This window comes from Chionomys nivalis, chromosome 13 (assembly GCF_950005125.1).
Source record: "Chionomys nivalis chromosome 13, mChiNiv1.1, whole genome shotgun sequence".
NCBI classification, from domain to species: Eukaryota; Metazoa; Chordata; class Mammalia; order Rodentia; family Cricetidae; genus Chionomys; species Chionomys nivalis.
In genome coordinates, this window is record NC_080098.1 from 35,192,943 (window position 1) to 35,208,036 (window position 15,094).

A 15,094-nucleotide genomic window follows, 5' to 3' on the forward strand; every position below is an offset into this window, starting at 1 on the left:
AACAAGTGCCACTCATTGTACTAAGTCTTTGCACTGTAAATCATTGTAATCTCCCCACTACACTAGGAAGTAAGTATATTATTGACTCTACTTGACATGCTCAGATGAGACCAGAGCTGTGCCACATGGAAGGAGTATAGGTAAAACTTGAACCAAGGCTCTGAGCCTAGATGGAGGTCATGCTGTAAACCCTATACTGTGCTCCTCCTCCAGCTCTTTTTTTCCTTGGGATATCTGGTGAGTATGGAGACCATACACTAGTTACCAGGCACTTTTGGAGTCAAAGATAAGATTGTCACGCATTGCCCTCTCTTTCCTTTCCCACTTACTAATTGTACTTTGCTTTGAAGAAATTTCCTTTCCAGTTGGTAGAAATTAAATTCATTGTTAACAGACCAATGAACAAATGACAGATCAATAATACTATTTTGTTGATTTAAATTTGGTTCTTTGTTATTTTAGAAACGACATAGTTTAATGTCTACAAAGAATGCATTTCAGGAGGCCATTTTAATAATACATAACAAACCAAACATCGTGACTCACACCTGTAATTCCAGCACTATAGAAGCTGAGGCAGGAGGGTTGCTGTGAGTTCAAGGTCCTGGCTAGCCTAGACTACAGAGGGAGACTATCTTAGAGAAATGAGCAAAGATAAAAAAACCCACATAATGACAGTGGAAAATAACTTCTTTTTTTTTTTTTTTTTTTTTGGTTTTTCGAGACAGGGTTTCTCTGTGGTTTTGAGAAAATAACTTCTTAGCATCAAAGACACACAAATGCAGTAGAAGTATATGGCAGAGATACACTTCATATTTACTGTGTTTATTTTATGTTCATCTTGCAGTAGGTTTTCTTGCACACCAAAGAAAAGTAAATCATAATGTCACTAGGTGGCAGTAGTGTTTTAATTATTGGCCCGTTTATTGACCCACAAATGAGACAGTCATAGATTGTCTTATTTCTTTTCTTTATTACTATATATTAACTATACATTATTTAATTGTTTATATTAATTAATTATATATGTTAATAATTGCTAATATATTATAAATTACTTATGTAGACCAATATACTAATAATTGCTTTAATTAATTTTATGTACATATTTTCCTATTTGGGCTGGTGAGCTGACTCGGCAGGATAAGGTACTTACCATCAAGCCTTAACAACCTGAGTTTGATTCCTGAACCTCAATTGAGAGAATCAACTCTTACAAATGTCTCTGTGCACCTTAGTGTGCATATGCACACACACACACACACACATATATATATATATACATTCATAAAAATAATTTTAAAAATTAAAAGATATTACTATTAATATAGTTTTATTTGCTAAATATGGATCAGATACTAAGGTTTTAAAATAAATGTATAAAAAGTTTAATTTCCAAAGGTAAGTTAGCGGTGTAGGCTAAGTCTCTGTTTTCCAGATTTTAGGTTTTTGCCTTAACATGGCACCCTCATTACCTTACTATGGAGTTTAGAGATTTCCTGAAATACAGGTGGACTTGCACTTGGCCGTTTCTCCAGGCAGTGAAGTCCTCTCAGTCTTTGTTTCTGTGAGAAAGCCTTACTTTTACCTTTTCTGGCTGTTTTAGGTAAGAATTCCTGACAAACCTTTAAAGCAAAAGAGGAGACCAAACAAAATTTCTGTAATCCTTAGCATTAGAAATCAAATACAAAATTGTTGACATTTCAGAGGTTAGATACAGTGATTCCAACACCTCATGGAGGATATGAAATCCTAGGAATTACTGCCATGACAAGAGAGTTTTTGACAAATTAAGGGAAGATGATTACTTTGTTTCTGTGAATAGGAAGGCACACATGTAGGCGTCATGTGACAAAGACAGTTGATAGCAAATGTGTGTTTTCTTTCTCTGGCCAACATGTAGGATCCCTAGGCACTGCCTGCAGCCTGTGGACCACCAGCACCTCTGACCAAGAGACAGAAGGCTACCCTACCCTCTTTTCCCTCCCATTGCCAGGAATACATTTCAGGACCTAGAAAAGTTCAGAAATGTCCCCTTGTTAAGCACTCATGGCATTTCCAAAAATCATTAACTTAATTTTTTTTAATGTAGGAAGACTGATGTCATCTTGGATTTTGTGCTTCCAAGAAAAACAAGCTTATCATCAGACAGCAATAAAACATTTTGTATGATTGGTCATTGCTTAACATCCCAAGATGAATTTCTGCAATTAGCTGGAAAATGGGACCTTGGAAACTTGCTTCTCTTCAATGGTATATTTTCCCATGAAATATTTCCAAACTTTTCTTTAAATTACCATGTGCTACATAAATTAACCCTACAGCAATCCTGTTCTTTCCTCATTGTCTAATGTTTACTAAGTACTGTATTTCCAAAATCCTGAGATTCACTTTCAGGGTACTTTTATTTTATAGCTGAACATTTATAGCTGAACAATGATGTGGAGATGATGTAGCTTCTAACCTCATCTCATAAATTTTTATTTTATTTTTCTATGGTGAGTAAATGATATTTTATTAATTCTTTGAGGGTTTTATACATGGTATTTTTCGTTTAGATGTCATCTAGCTGTGTAGCCCTAAATTTGAGATTCTTCTGAGTACTGGGATTACAGGCATACACCGCAGTACTTTTTCTTGTTGTTGTTTTGTTTTTGTTTTATTTTTGTAAACACAAACTACAGACACTTGTGAAGGGAGAATCTCAACTAAGGAGTTGCTTCCATACAACTAGCCTGTTTAAATCTGTTTGGCTTTGTCTTGATTGATGATTAATGTAAAAGGGTCCAGTTTACTGCAGGCTCTTCCACCCCTGGCATTTATGCCTGGGTTGTTTAAGAAAGGTGACTGAGCAAGCCATGACAAGCAAGCCAGTAAGCAGCGTTCCTGAGTGGTCCCTTTTGCAGTTTCTGCTTCCAAGTTCCTTGATTGAGTTCCTTCCCTGACTTCCCTTAATGATAGAACATGAAATATACCAAGAAATAGTTTTCATCAAAAAATTTCAAGTTTTTATTTAACAAGGCGAAACAAACGCAAGCTTGGTTAAATTACAGTTTACTGTTTTAAGGAACAAATAGGAATTTTACCAAAGCGTCCCAGTTTATATGCATCCATGCCTCTTGAACATAGTTGACATAGGTTAGTTTATCCTTACACTCATTTGGAAATTGATCCTTTATGAATTTTGTAAGATATGGTGGACAACTGAAAGAATCCAGCATATTCCTACCTCATTTTCTTGCTATATATAAAAAATCCTACTTGAAGTGTTTTAAATAACTAGCTTTGTTTTTCTGCTATCCAGGAGCTAAAATTGGATCTCAAGAGGCCTTTTACCTGTATGCTTGTGGACCCAACTACACATCCATAATGCCATGTAAATATGGGAAGCCAGTGACTGACTACTCCAAATACATTAATAAAGAAATTTTAAGATGTGAACAAATCAGAGACCTTTTTATGACCAAGAAAGATGTGGATATTGGTTTCTTAATTGTAAGTTTTAGTTTTATAAAGTTTTACATTGTAGCAGGTTTGTGTGGGTATGTTCATTGACATTTAGTTTTATAAACTTTTACGTTGTGGCGGGTTTGTGTGGGTATGTTCATTGGCATTTGTAATTAGCATTGAGTTAGATTCATAAAGTTTTCCATTTTGTTCTTTTCTTCGAATGTGGAGTTTTTTCCTAAAAATATTGTGAAACACTTTAATCTCTTGTTAAACTTGTTTCATGCATATATATATATATCTATATATATATCTATATATATATACACACACACACACACACACATTCATTTACTTGGAATTATATTTATATAGAAATTCTATTAGTTTATTTTATATTTTATACCTAATAATCTTTCAAGAAAAATGTGTATGATATATTGAAAATTTACCACTTTTAGCCTGACATACTCTCTTTTTTTTGAAAAAAAAAAACCCAAACATTCCATTCTTTTTCATACTTAGAAATAAATACAATGACTCACTTATAATATTAGTTGTAATTGCATGTTTTGGGGGACCAAGAAATGGTTCCATGAGTAAAGAGGCATATTGTGCAAATCTGGTGACCTGGGCTGGAAGAAGGAAAACCATATGCATGTTGTAACATGTACATCTGCACAGACACAAAATAAAAAATAATTGCATATATTCAGGGCTTAGATAACTACCTTTAATGTAAGTCTAAAGTGGGAATTTTGCCTTCAAAGTAGTGCTAATTTTTCTCTATTGCTTTTTCACATTTTTTTATTTTGTCTTATTATTACATAGTTCAGGAGCTACTGGTGGGGATTTTTGTTAATAGCACCAGTCAGCTATAGTTGGCTTAATCTGTATATAGATAAGATATGTGCTGTGCTTAATGAGACTACTTAAACTTGTGTGACTTCTTGTAAGTGGCCAAAGCTCAGGATCCTCTCTGACTTCTTTGAGGTGTAGCTCTGAGGAGTTTGACATGGACCCGTGCTGGCTGAACTACTATCTCTAAGGAGAAATATTGAAATTTTGACTTAATTTTGTTTACTTATGCTGACAGTGTGAAAATTAGTTCTAACTGAAAAAAACTATTCATAGACACTTTTTTAAAATTAAAAATAGCTTCTTCTCTCATACAGTATATCCCAACTACATTTTCTCCTTCATCTACTCCTCCTAGCCACCTTCTAGCCACCTTCTACCCCCCTTCTTACCCAGGTCCACTTCCCCTCGGTTTCCTCTTCTGAAAAGAGGAGCCTTTAAGAGACAATAGCCAGACAGGATAAAACAAGATACAATAATACGAGGTGAATGCCCTCATGTGGAGGCTGGACAAGGCAATCCAACAGGAGGAAAAAAGTCTGAGGAACAGGCAAAGAATCAGAGATTCACTGCTCCCTCTCTTAGGTCCCACAAGAACACCAAGCTAACAGCCATAATATATATGCAGGGCACATGGTACAGACCCATGTAGGCCCTGTGCTTGCTGTTTCTGTCTGTGTGAGCCAATGTGAGCCCGCTTAGTTGATTTGGTGGCCATGTTCTCGTGGCATCCTCCATCTCCTCTAACTCCTACAGCCTTTCCTGTCCCTAGATACTTTTAACTAAGAAGGCAATCTCTGAGCAAATCCAAAACAAAAACTTGGGGTAAGTTAACCCAAAGTTCTCACGTTTCTAAGAGCTAAAACAGTGCTAAAAGTAAGCCGAATGTAACAGAAGACTTAGCTCTCCTGTATTAAATATGTAAGGTCTTATCTATGTGAGTTTGATTATAGAACTAATAAAACATTCTCTGAATAATGAGACTTAGTTGTAATTCGTGTTTTATATTTTAATCTCATGTTTATTCTGAATGTATCAAAGCTAAAATCCTTAGCTGTACTTCATGTTATTGGTCACAGCTTGATTAGCTTGTCATTTCTGTTGTAGGAAGAAGCTAAGCTTCCCTGTCCATCTTTGTTTAGTATGGTGACTCTCTTTTTAACAATTAAAATTAGTTAAGCATCTTTTTATGTTGAAATACTTATTTACTAGTTGATAGCTTACATTTTAAAATTTGTTTTGTCACTGAAGGAAAATGTTTGTGTTTTAGGAAAGTCTTTCAGTTGTTTATACAGCTTACTGTCCTGCTCAGTACACCATCTATGAGCCTGTGATCCGACTCAAGGGCCAGGTGAAGACTCAGCTCTCCCAGAGACCCTTCAGCTCAAAGGAAGCCCAGAGCATCTTGCTAGAACCTTCTCAACTCAAAAGCCTGCAGCCTACGGAATGTAAAACCATCCAGGGCATTCTGCATGAGATTGGTGGGGCTGGTGTATTTGTTTTTCTCTTTGCTAGGGTAAGAATCATAATTATAGCTTTCTCAGAACAGAAGCCCCTCTCTTTTATTGATAAATTGAAGGGCTTCTTGTAGAATGTCAAAACAGCTGTACTCCACTATGTAAAACTTTAAGACAAAAAATTAATCACATGTTACTGATGATAGCATGCTTTCTGCCAAGAATGATTAATGATTAATTTTAATTCATAAAGATTTTAGAAATTTTTTATTATCTACAATTATAGTTGGAACAAGTAAATGTTAAATATATGTGATTTAAAATTGTCTTTGGAAAGAAAATATATGCTATTCTAAAATGTGAAATATTTTTTTGTAAAAATGATTTTTCACTATGTGTATGTGTTTATGTATGTGTATTCACACATATGTGTAGATGCTGATAGAGGCCAGAGAAGAGCATTGGAATCCCAGGAGCTGTAGGTACATGCATTCGTGAGTCACCTGATATGGGTGCTATGAACCAAAGTCAGGTCCTCTGGAAAAGCAGGAAGGTCTTTGAACTGTTGAGCCATCTTTGCAGCCCCAAAACATGTTTTCTTCTTTTTCAAGATGAAAGAGAGAAAGAGACAAAACTTTGATTCCATTTTAAAATAAACCATTTATTTATCTTTTCTCTTTAGCTACTTATAGGCAGGAAGAATATTTTTCCTGGGGGCTGGCGAGATGGCTCAGAGGTTGGGAGCATTGCCTGCTCTTCCAAGGGTCCTGAGTTCAATTCCCAGCAACCACATGGTGGCTCTCAACCATCTGTAATGGGGTCTGGTGCCCTCTTCTGGCCTGCAGGCATACACAGAGACAGAATATTGTATAGATAATAAATAAATATTTTTTAAAAAAAGAATATTTTTCCTGTTAATGAGCAGTTCATAATTTCATTCTTTTTATTTTAAGAATTGCTGAAAAGTACAATGTGGGCACAAATAACCTCATTTTTATAATATAATTTCTACTTCCTCACATTTATGTTCCTGTTTAATTAAAGCAACTTTGATCTTCCTTTATCTTTAGAATGTCATTTTATCCCTAAGTGTAACTTCTAAAACATCATCAGATTTTCATAGTATGTGCTTATCTAGCTTGATTCCTTTAATAGGGCCACTTGATCTAAATTTTGCAGTAACATATATCAGCATTTGTTGTTGTTAGAGTTTGTTTGGTTTTTTAAATCTTGCTAGTCTTACCTACCTTAGTGTGTATCCTTGTCTTGCCATGCTCACACTGCTTTTCTCCTATCTAGTATCTAGTTGAATAGATTTTCCATTAATATTTCAAAAGTAAAACTTTCATTTAACTCCTAATCAATATTTTGTGATCTCTTTTTACATTATAATTTCAAAATGTGTGTCCTTGGTTTTTCTTGTTTTATCCAGATGGTAAATATAATTGGATCCTAAAAAGATTTAATTTATATTTGCATACATTTATGATCTTGCTAGTAGACTTTTAGAGTTTTTCACATTTAAAATTTAGAAATTGTGTCCAGTATCCTTCTGATTCCTATAAAGATAAAATGTATTTTTCCTAAAAGTCTTACATGTGCAGCCTTTCTTTCAGCCTAATTTCCTGCCTAACAGGAACATGTACCTTCTTTATGCATTCCAGTGTAGGTCTGTAGACCAGGCTGGCGTTGAACTCAAAGAGATCCCGCCTGCCTCTGCCTCCCAAGGGCTGGGATTAAAGGTGTGCCCCACCAGCAGTGGGCTTTTTTGTTTTTGTTTTTATTTTCGAGACATGGTTTCTCATGCTTGGTTCTTAAACGAGGTATTGAACTGTAGTGCTAGGCATATGTGGCTTTTATTTTTTTTCCCTTGTCTTTATGTTAGACCAGAGCTCTCACTGGTACATTGCATCCTTTGCTTCTTTATGGCCTAGCAATCATTTTTAGCCTGTTTCATGATTGACCATGGAAACTCAAGTTCTGTGATCCTGCTTCAGATTACTAAGTATAAGATGCTACTGATCTTTATGTCAGTGTTACCTTTGTTCATTTTAGTATTTTGAGCGATGAAAAAGAATGAGATTTATGATTTTTTTCAGTTTTACTTATTTACAATTCTTAGTTATAGTGTAAGCATTAAAAATAGCTTGACATTATTATAGATAATCACACACATTAAATTTTTACTGTTAACAGATCAAGAGAAAAGCATCAACTTTTTGTTTTCAGGTTGTTGAACTCAGCGGCTGTGAAGAAACTCAAGCATTAGCACTGCGGGTTATATTATCTTTGATTAAGTCTAGCCAGCAGAGAGCACATGAACTGGAAAACTGCAATGGACTTTCTATGATTCATCAAGTGTTGGTCAAGCAGAAATGCATTGTTGGCTTTCACGTTTTGAAGGTATGACCTCACAAAATTTGTTCTTGCTGTTTCTATACAGTGACACTCACCGTTCGTCAAAATCTCCCATAAGCATTTTATGTTGCTAGTAAATGAAGGAAACCCACTAATATTTATGTACTGAAACCAAGGTACTCTTCTGATTCTTTCCAGAATACTTGTATTTTTCTTTTTTTCTAAAGACTTTTGGAAAGGAAAATAAACTATAAGAAGTTTAGCTCTAAATAGACCACAAGTGTACTCCAAGCCTATCCCTGTGTTCTGTGGGCTAATGTAGTTGTTAATATCACTCCCACGTGTCCGTTTCTCCAGAGATGCACTACTGCAGTCAGGCAGTGTTAGGATTTGTTGTTGTCGTTTGTCGTGTTTAAGGGCTTATGATATGTATGTACTTGTTAGTGTGTGCACATACATGAACACACAAACAGGTGCGTGTGCATGTTCACGGAGGGCAGAGCTTAATGTCAGCTGTCTTCCTCTAGCTTTCCACCTTTATTTTTTGAGACAGGACTCTCACTGAAGTTCATCAGTCCAGCTTGGCTAAATCCCCTGGTCTCTGCCCTGCCTCAGTGCTGCTCCTGGTGTGCATGGCTCTAACTCTCACAAGAGTTATTGAAGTCAAGTACTCATGTTTGTGAGGCAAATGCTTTATCAATTGAGCCATTTTTCCAGCTCTGACAGTTAGTTTCTGTTATATAGTATTTTATTTGTTATTTGAGAATTTCATGCATGTACATAATATATTTTGATCATATCTTCTCCCCACTTCTTACCTCCAACTCTCCTGGACCCCTTCCCAATAAGACCTCCTCCCAACTTCATATCCTCTTACTCTTTTCTTCTCCTTCTTCATATTTTCTTTTATTGAAAATAGACTCTTTTCTCATATAATATATCCTGATTATGGTCCTCTCTCTCTACTCCTCCTAGTTCTTTCCCATCTCCCCTCCCTTCCAGATCCTCCCTTTCTGTCTCATAGGAAAAGAACATTTCTAAGATGACAACCAAACATGACAAAATAAAATATAATGATATGAAACAAAAACTATCATATCATAGTTGGACATGGCAACCTAACAGTAGGAAGACTCCCAAGAGCAAACACAGAGTCAGAGATCCCCTTGTTCTCACAGTCAAAAGTCCCATAAAAATACTAAACTAATAGGTATAATATATATACAGAGGACTTGGTGCACACCCTCGTAAGCATCTGTGCTTACTGCTTCAGTGAGATCTGTGAGCACTCACATGCACCTTGCTTAGAGTCAAATAAGCCAGATTCAGAGAGCATTGTTCTTTGGGGTCCTCCATTTTCTCTGGTTCTTAAACTCTTTCAGCTTATTCTTCCTTTGAGTTCCCTGACCACTGAGAAGAGGTATTTGATGATGGAGACCTCCAATTTAGACTCTGTCTGACTGTGAGGCTCAGCATCTCTTCCCATCTGCTGAGATATATTGTACTGGCTGTTGTTGGTTATGTTTTCACACTGGTGTCTTGGCATCTGGGTTTGGGGATGATGCTGATTTCTTGATTTGTCTTTGTTGGGTGGGTGTGTTGTTACTTGGTTTCTGTTCCTCTCTGGATTGTCTGAGAGTTTGATAGCTGTGTGCTTCCTGTTTTCCTGGCCCATTCAACTAGTGTGTTCATGAGGAATGCCTGCTGGTATTGGAGGCTGGAATGCTGGAATGAATTGGGGGAAGGAAAGTTAGAAGGGGTGGTCTATGGGAATCCACAGGAGATGTATGTTGGGGGTGGGGGCTGCAGCTGGTGTTGCAGCTCTAGAGGTGAGACTGGGAAACTGGGTCTGGGGTAGCAAGAGAGGGGAAAAGGTCTGCCAGCAGCTTACTTTGGTTTCTGACAAGTATGGCCTTTCATCTTTTGCTCTTTAAAAAACCTCTAATCCAATTAGTACTACCTGTATGCACATGGGTGTGAGGTCATCTACTGAAGCATGGGCAACTTACCAACACACACACCCTGAAGAAAATTACATTCTTTCCTCAGCAGCCACAATTGCCAAAAGCTCCTCAACTAGGTGGTGGTGCTGGTGGTGGTAGCGGCTCATGAGCCCCTACCTTATCCATGCTGGACTTTTGAATGGCTTGATTTTGTGCAGCCTGCTGTGAGTTCCTATGTGCTAAAGCCTTGTCATATCCAGAAGATAGCACTTCCAGCGTTCCTCCCCCATTCTCCAGCTCTTACATTCTTTGATGCTCCCTGATTCTTGGGAGCAGGGAGGTGGATAGAGATATCCTACTCAGGGCTGAACAGTCATATTCATTTGTTCTTATCACTTTGACTAGTTATAATGATTGAAAGCAAAGGAAATCTTTGGATATAAACATAAGTACTTAGAAGACAGTTTGATAATTGACCATTTAACATAACAACAATTGTATCTTCCCCCTATGCCCTATAACCTCCTGAGCCATGGACTTTTTTTTTTTTTTTTTTTTTTTTGGTTTTTCAAGACAGGGTTTCTTTGTAGCTTTGGTGCCTGTCCTGGAACTAGCTCTTGTAGACCAGGCTGGCCTCGAACTCCCAGAGATCCACCTGCCTCTGCCTCCCGAGTGCTGGGATTAAAGGCGTGCGCCACCACCGCCCGGCTCTAGCCATGGACTTCTGAACAGATTTGTAGTACAGGTATAAATTTTCCTCCTATGAATAAGCTTGCCTTCTTGTGGTCTCTAAGGCAATTGCACACAGGCACACACCTCCACACATAGAACACACTAAATAAAAAAAAAATTTAAATTCTTAAAATCCAATGGTTAAATTTACTACCTATGTGAGCCTTAGCTTTCTCAATCATTTATATTATTTGTATCTCATGAGGTTATCGGGAGGATTAAGCAGTCTAAAATTATGTAAATTTACACTGGAACTTGAATTCAGAGCAACAAGAATAAATCAAGGGCTGGGGTTTTGCTCCATGATAGAGTGCTTGTCTGTAATGTACAGACCCCAGGTCCCATCCCTATTCCTGCTAGAAAAGGAAGACTAAAAGTGAGTTGTAGGTGGTTTACCCTGTGTTGAAAATCAGATAATCATAACTGTTTGAAAATTCATGATTTGTCACTAAGTTGAATTGTTTTATAAAATAGATATTTGGAGAAATGTTTAATTCTTTACTCGTTTTCCTTTAAGTTTGATGCTATGACTGCTGATATTTCTAGTGAATTATTTGGTTATCCAGTTATTACTGTATATGACATCAATGCTAATTTTATATAGGCCCTTCTTGAAGGTTGCTGTGGTGAAGAAGTAATCCACATCAATGAGCATGGAGAGTTCAAATTGGATGTCGAGTCTCATGCTATAATCCAAGATGTTAAGCTGTTGCAGGAACTGTTGCTCGACTGGAAGATATGGAACAAGGCAGAGGCATGTGATGTGTACTTTTATTTCATCTGTGTATTGTGGTAAAGTACATATAGCATTCAGTTTGCTTATCCCGATCATTTTAAGTTTGTTGTTCAGAAGCATTACTTGTATGCAAATGTTGTACAGCCATCACCAATATTTATACCCCTCAAACCTCTTTGCCTCTCCCCCTTAGTGTTCACAACTGCCATGGTATTTGGGGGGGGGGTCTTTGATACTAACTACTCTTAAGTACCTCATATAAATGGAATCATTAATTTGTTTTTATTTGTATTTGTTTCTTTGAGGTTAGATTAGTATAATGCCCTCAGAATTCATACAGAATTCTTATTCTTCTAAGGTTGAGGAATACTTCAGTGTGAGTGTATGCTATGGTGTCCTGGACCTCTCAGATTTTTAAAGGGCATGAAGTTGGAAGGAGGGGTGAGGTGTGTCTGAAAGGAATTGAGGGAAGAGTATGAATAAGATCAAAATACATTGAATGTATGAAATTATTAAAGAATTAACAAACATATTTAAAAAACAATCACTAATTATTTTGAAGGAGAGAATGGTTTTGCTGCTTCAATGTAATTATAAATGTATACATTTATACATTTATAAACTTATAAATATATAACTTATAATGTTAATTATGAATGTAAATCTGGAGGCTTGTTCACTGTGTGGAGTTTTGAACTGCCTGAGGTAATGATAATCTGAAAGGAATAAATTTTAAAACTTTCATGGCCCAACCCCAACAAATTTAATCTTTAACATAGAGTATGTACAGTGTTAAGTAGTTATGTTTCGAATCTTCTAAGAGGCCCTCGGCATGTTTTCCATAACTGTGCTAATTGGTGCATGTTTATTTTCTCAGCAAGGTGTGTGGGAGGCTCTGCTAGCAGCTCTGGAAGTCCTCATCCGGGCAGAGCACCAGCAGCAGCAGTTTAATATTAAGCAGTTGCTGAACGCCCACGTAGTTCATCACTTCCTACTGACTTGTCAGGTTTTACAGGTACTTTTCATGTGTCTGCCGAGATATCTCCTGCAGTTGTTTCTGTTTACTAATCCACTGCTGTGCACATCGAGATTTCACAGGCCTGTCAATGGGGATTTTTTTCTGTCTTTTGTCTTGCTACTCTGCAAGCCTGTTTTCTTTCAGCTCTTGCCTCCTGATCTTTACACTGTCATCTTGTCTAACTCAAACTACAAAAGAACAGCTAGTAAATTTCTGTGTTTCTTTGTGTTGGAATATAATAATTTTGTGGTTCCTGAACATCAACATTTAGTGATCCCTAACTCATTATATAGCTTTTAAATATCAACTCACACATATGTATGTACACTTTTAATAAATACAACTTATTGTATTTATCAAATTTTTGTATGTTAACTAGCAACATGGTAATATATCCAAAATATTATGTTAAAGGTGACACTAGCTTATGTTTCTGTGTGTGTGCTGTGATCTGCCTTTACAGATGTCCGTTTCTCTTCTTGGTTGGTATATTGAGCTATTTCCCAAGGTTTTGTTTTTGTTTTTAATGTTTGAAACATCCATTGATCTTGTCAAGTGAGATAAGCCCAGATAAGGTGGGATCTATGGGGTTTTTATTATTACTTCAGGAGACTAGTGCCTTTGCTTTTATAGCCTGACGCCTTCACAGTATAGTTGGGTTAAAATTCAGATACGCCGACATGTGTGATCTGATGACATGCCAGCCTCTTAGGCCACTATACCCCTGGTATTCTCCCCCCGCCCCCCATCTAGCCACAAATGAGAGGTTCTCCTTCCTTTGGCACATGATTTGTTTTTGTGTGTGTGCTGTATGTTGTTGATCCTGTTCTTGCTCCTGGAAAGAATCCTGCCCTGATTTTTTTTTTCATCTTAATTGACCCCTTCTGCTTTATACATTTGTTCCCACTATACATATATGGTATTTTATGTTGTTCATGATATTGCAGTTTATTTCCCTCTGAAATCTTCTGAAAATCGGACATGGGATTTTTGTTGTTGCTGCTGTTGACCATACTCTGACTTCTGTATCAGGCACACATAGGCACTAAATGAATACTTACTTTGAAAAGCATCATATGTACCTTTCTTGGCTCCTGTTATACATCAGGTTATTCTCTTTGATGCTGGTATTAAAAGAAGTAAGCTTTATGCACAAAAAAAATGCCATTTGTAACATTTCTGATTTGGGGATTATAGATACTCATCTATAAAGTCTGTCTAGATATCCCCCAAATCAAAAATCCTGAAATCTAAAGCTCTTCTTACAGCTTTTTGAATTACAAGAAGGTTACCCTGCATACAGCTTAGTGTGTGAGGCAATGTTCTAAGAGATTCTATTATTTAATTCTTAAAATGATCTTATTTACTAGCATTAACCTTAGTCATATGGACAAAGAGACATCATGGCAATGCTAATGTAAGTGTAGGGCCACATTGCACACTTGGACACTTTAGCTTTTGAGTCCATGCTTGTGAGTTTGCCAGTGTAACTTGACTCTCTTAATTAAATTAAGAGGGCTAGAATTAAATTGCCATCACTTTTAATGAATTCTTAATGGCAAGAATACTTGAATTGAGAAGTAGTGCCTCAATTTAATAGTAACTATGGTCATACTAGAGTAGTAAACCAACAAAATTCTATCTTAAAAACAGTATCAGTGAGATGAGTCAGCAGGTAGGGTGCTTGGCATGTAGGCCTGGTGACCTGAATTTGATCCCCAGAACCCACGTAAAGGTAGAAGGAGAGAATTATCCACAAAGTTGTCTTCTGACTTCTACATGTGCACCACTCCCCCTACACTAATAATAATGACAATTTTAAAGTGATTTTTAAAAGACCATCTTGCGCCGGGCGGTGGTGGCGCACGCCTTTAATCCCAGCACTCGGGAGGCAGAGGCAGGCGGATCTCTGTGAGTTCGAGACCAGCCTGGTCTACAAGAGCTAGTTCCAGGTTAGGCTCCAAAACCACAGAGAAACCCTATCTCGAAAAACCAAAAAAAAAAAAAAAAGACCATCTTGCTTAAATAAAAAATAGTATTTGACAGTTGTCTAAGTATAAAAAAGTGTTTGACTTTTATTTTTTTCAGGAACACAGAGAAGGACAGCTTACATCCATGCCCCGAGAGGTTTGTAGATCGTTTGTGAAAATCATTGCTGAAGTCCTTGGATCTCCTCCAGATTTGGAATTATTGACAGTTATTTTCAATTTCCTGTTAGCTGTACACCCTCCTACTAATACTTACGTTTGTCACAACCCCACAAACTTTTACTTCTCTTTGCACATAGGTGAGTATGGTCATTGTTGGGTCTTAACTCTTTCCGTTCTCTTTTTCCTGCTGACCCACATTTATTTTGATATTTACTGAATGGTTTCTTTGTGCTGGAAATGACCCTAATTGTTTCTTGGGGATAGAAAACAGTGAGTTACAGGATAAACCAAATTGGTTTCTGCCTCCAGGGAGCTTGAATACCAAGAAGATGGAAGAGGCATGTATTCAGAAAAGAACAATTAATAGTAGGTAACCTAGCCAGCTTCTTTAAAAC

General features: G+C 36.9%; 1 protein-coding gene across 1 annotated transcript in view; it reads left to right on the forward strand.

Annotated features, from left to right (window-relative positions):
- Positions 1–15,094, forward strand: part of Lyst (lysosomal trafficking regulator) — a 147,573-nt gene that overhangs the window by 54,653 nt on the left and 77,826 nt on the right. The window contains exons 16-22 of the mRNA XM_057786947.1: positions 2,093–2,253; positions 3,305–3,495; positions 5,576–5,821; positions 7,992–8,165; positions 11,400–11,549; positions 12,409–12,546; positions 14,638–14,836. Of these exons, the coding sequence (XP_057642930.1) occupies positions 2,093–2,253; positions 3,305–3,495; positions 5,576–5,821; positions 7,992–8,165; positions 11,400–11,549; positions 12,409–12,546; positions 14,638–14,836 (1,259 nt within the window). The remainder of the gene's footprint in view (positions 1–2,092; positions 2,254–3,304; positions 3,496–5,575; positions 5,822–7,991; positions 8,166–11,399; positions 11,550–12,408; positions 12,547–14,637; positions 14,837–15,094) is intronic.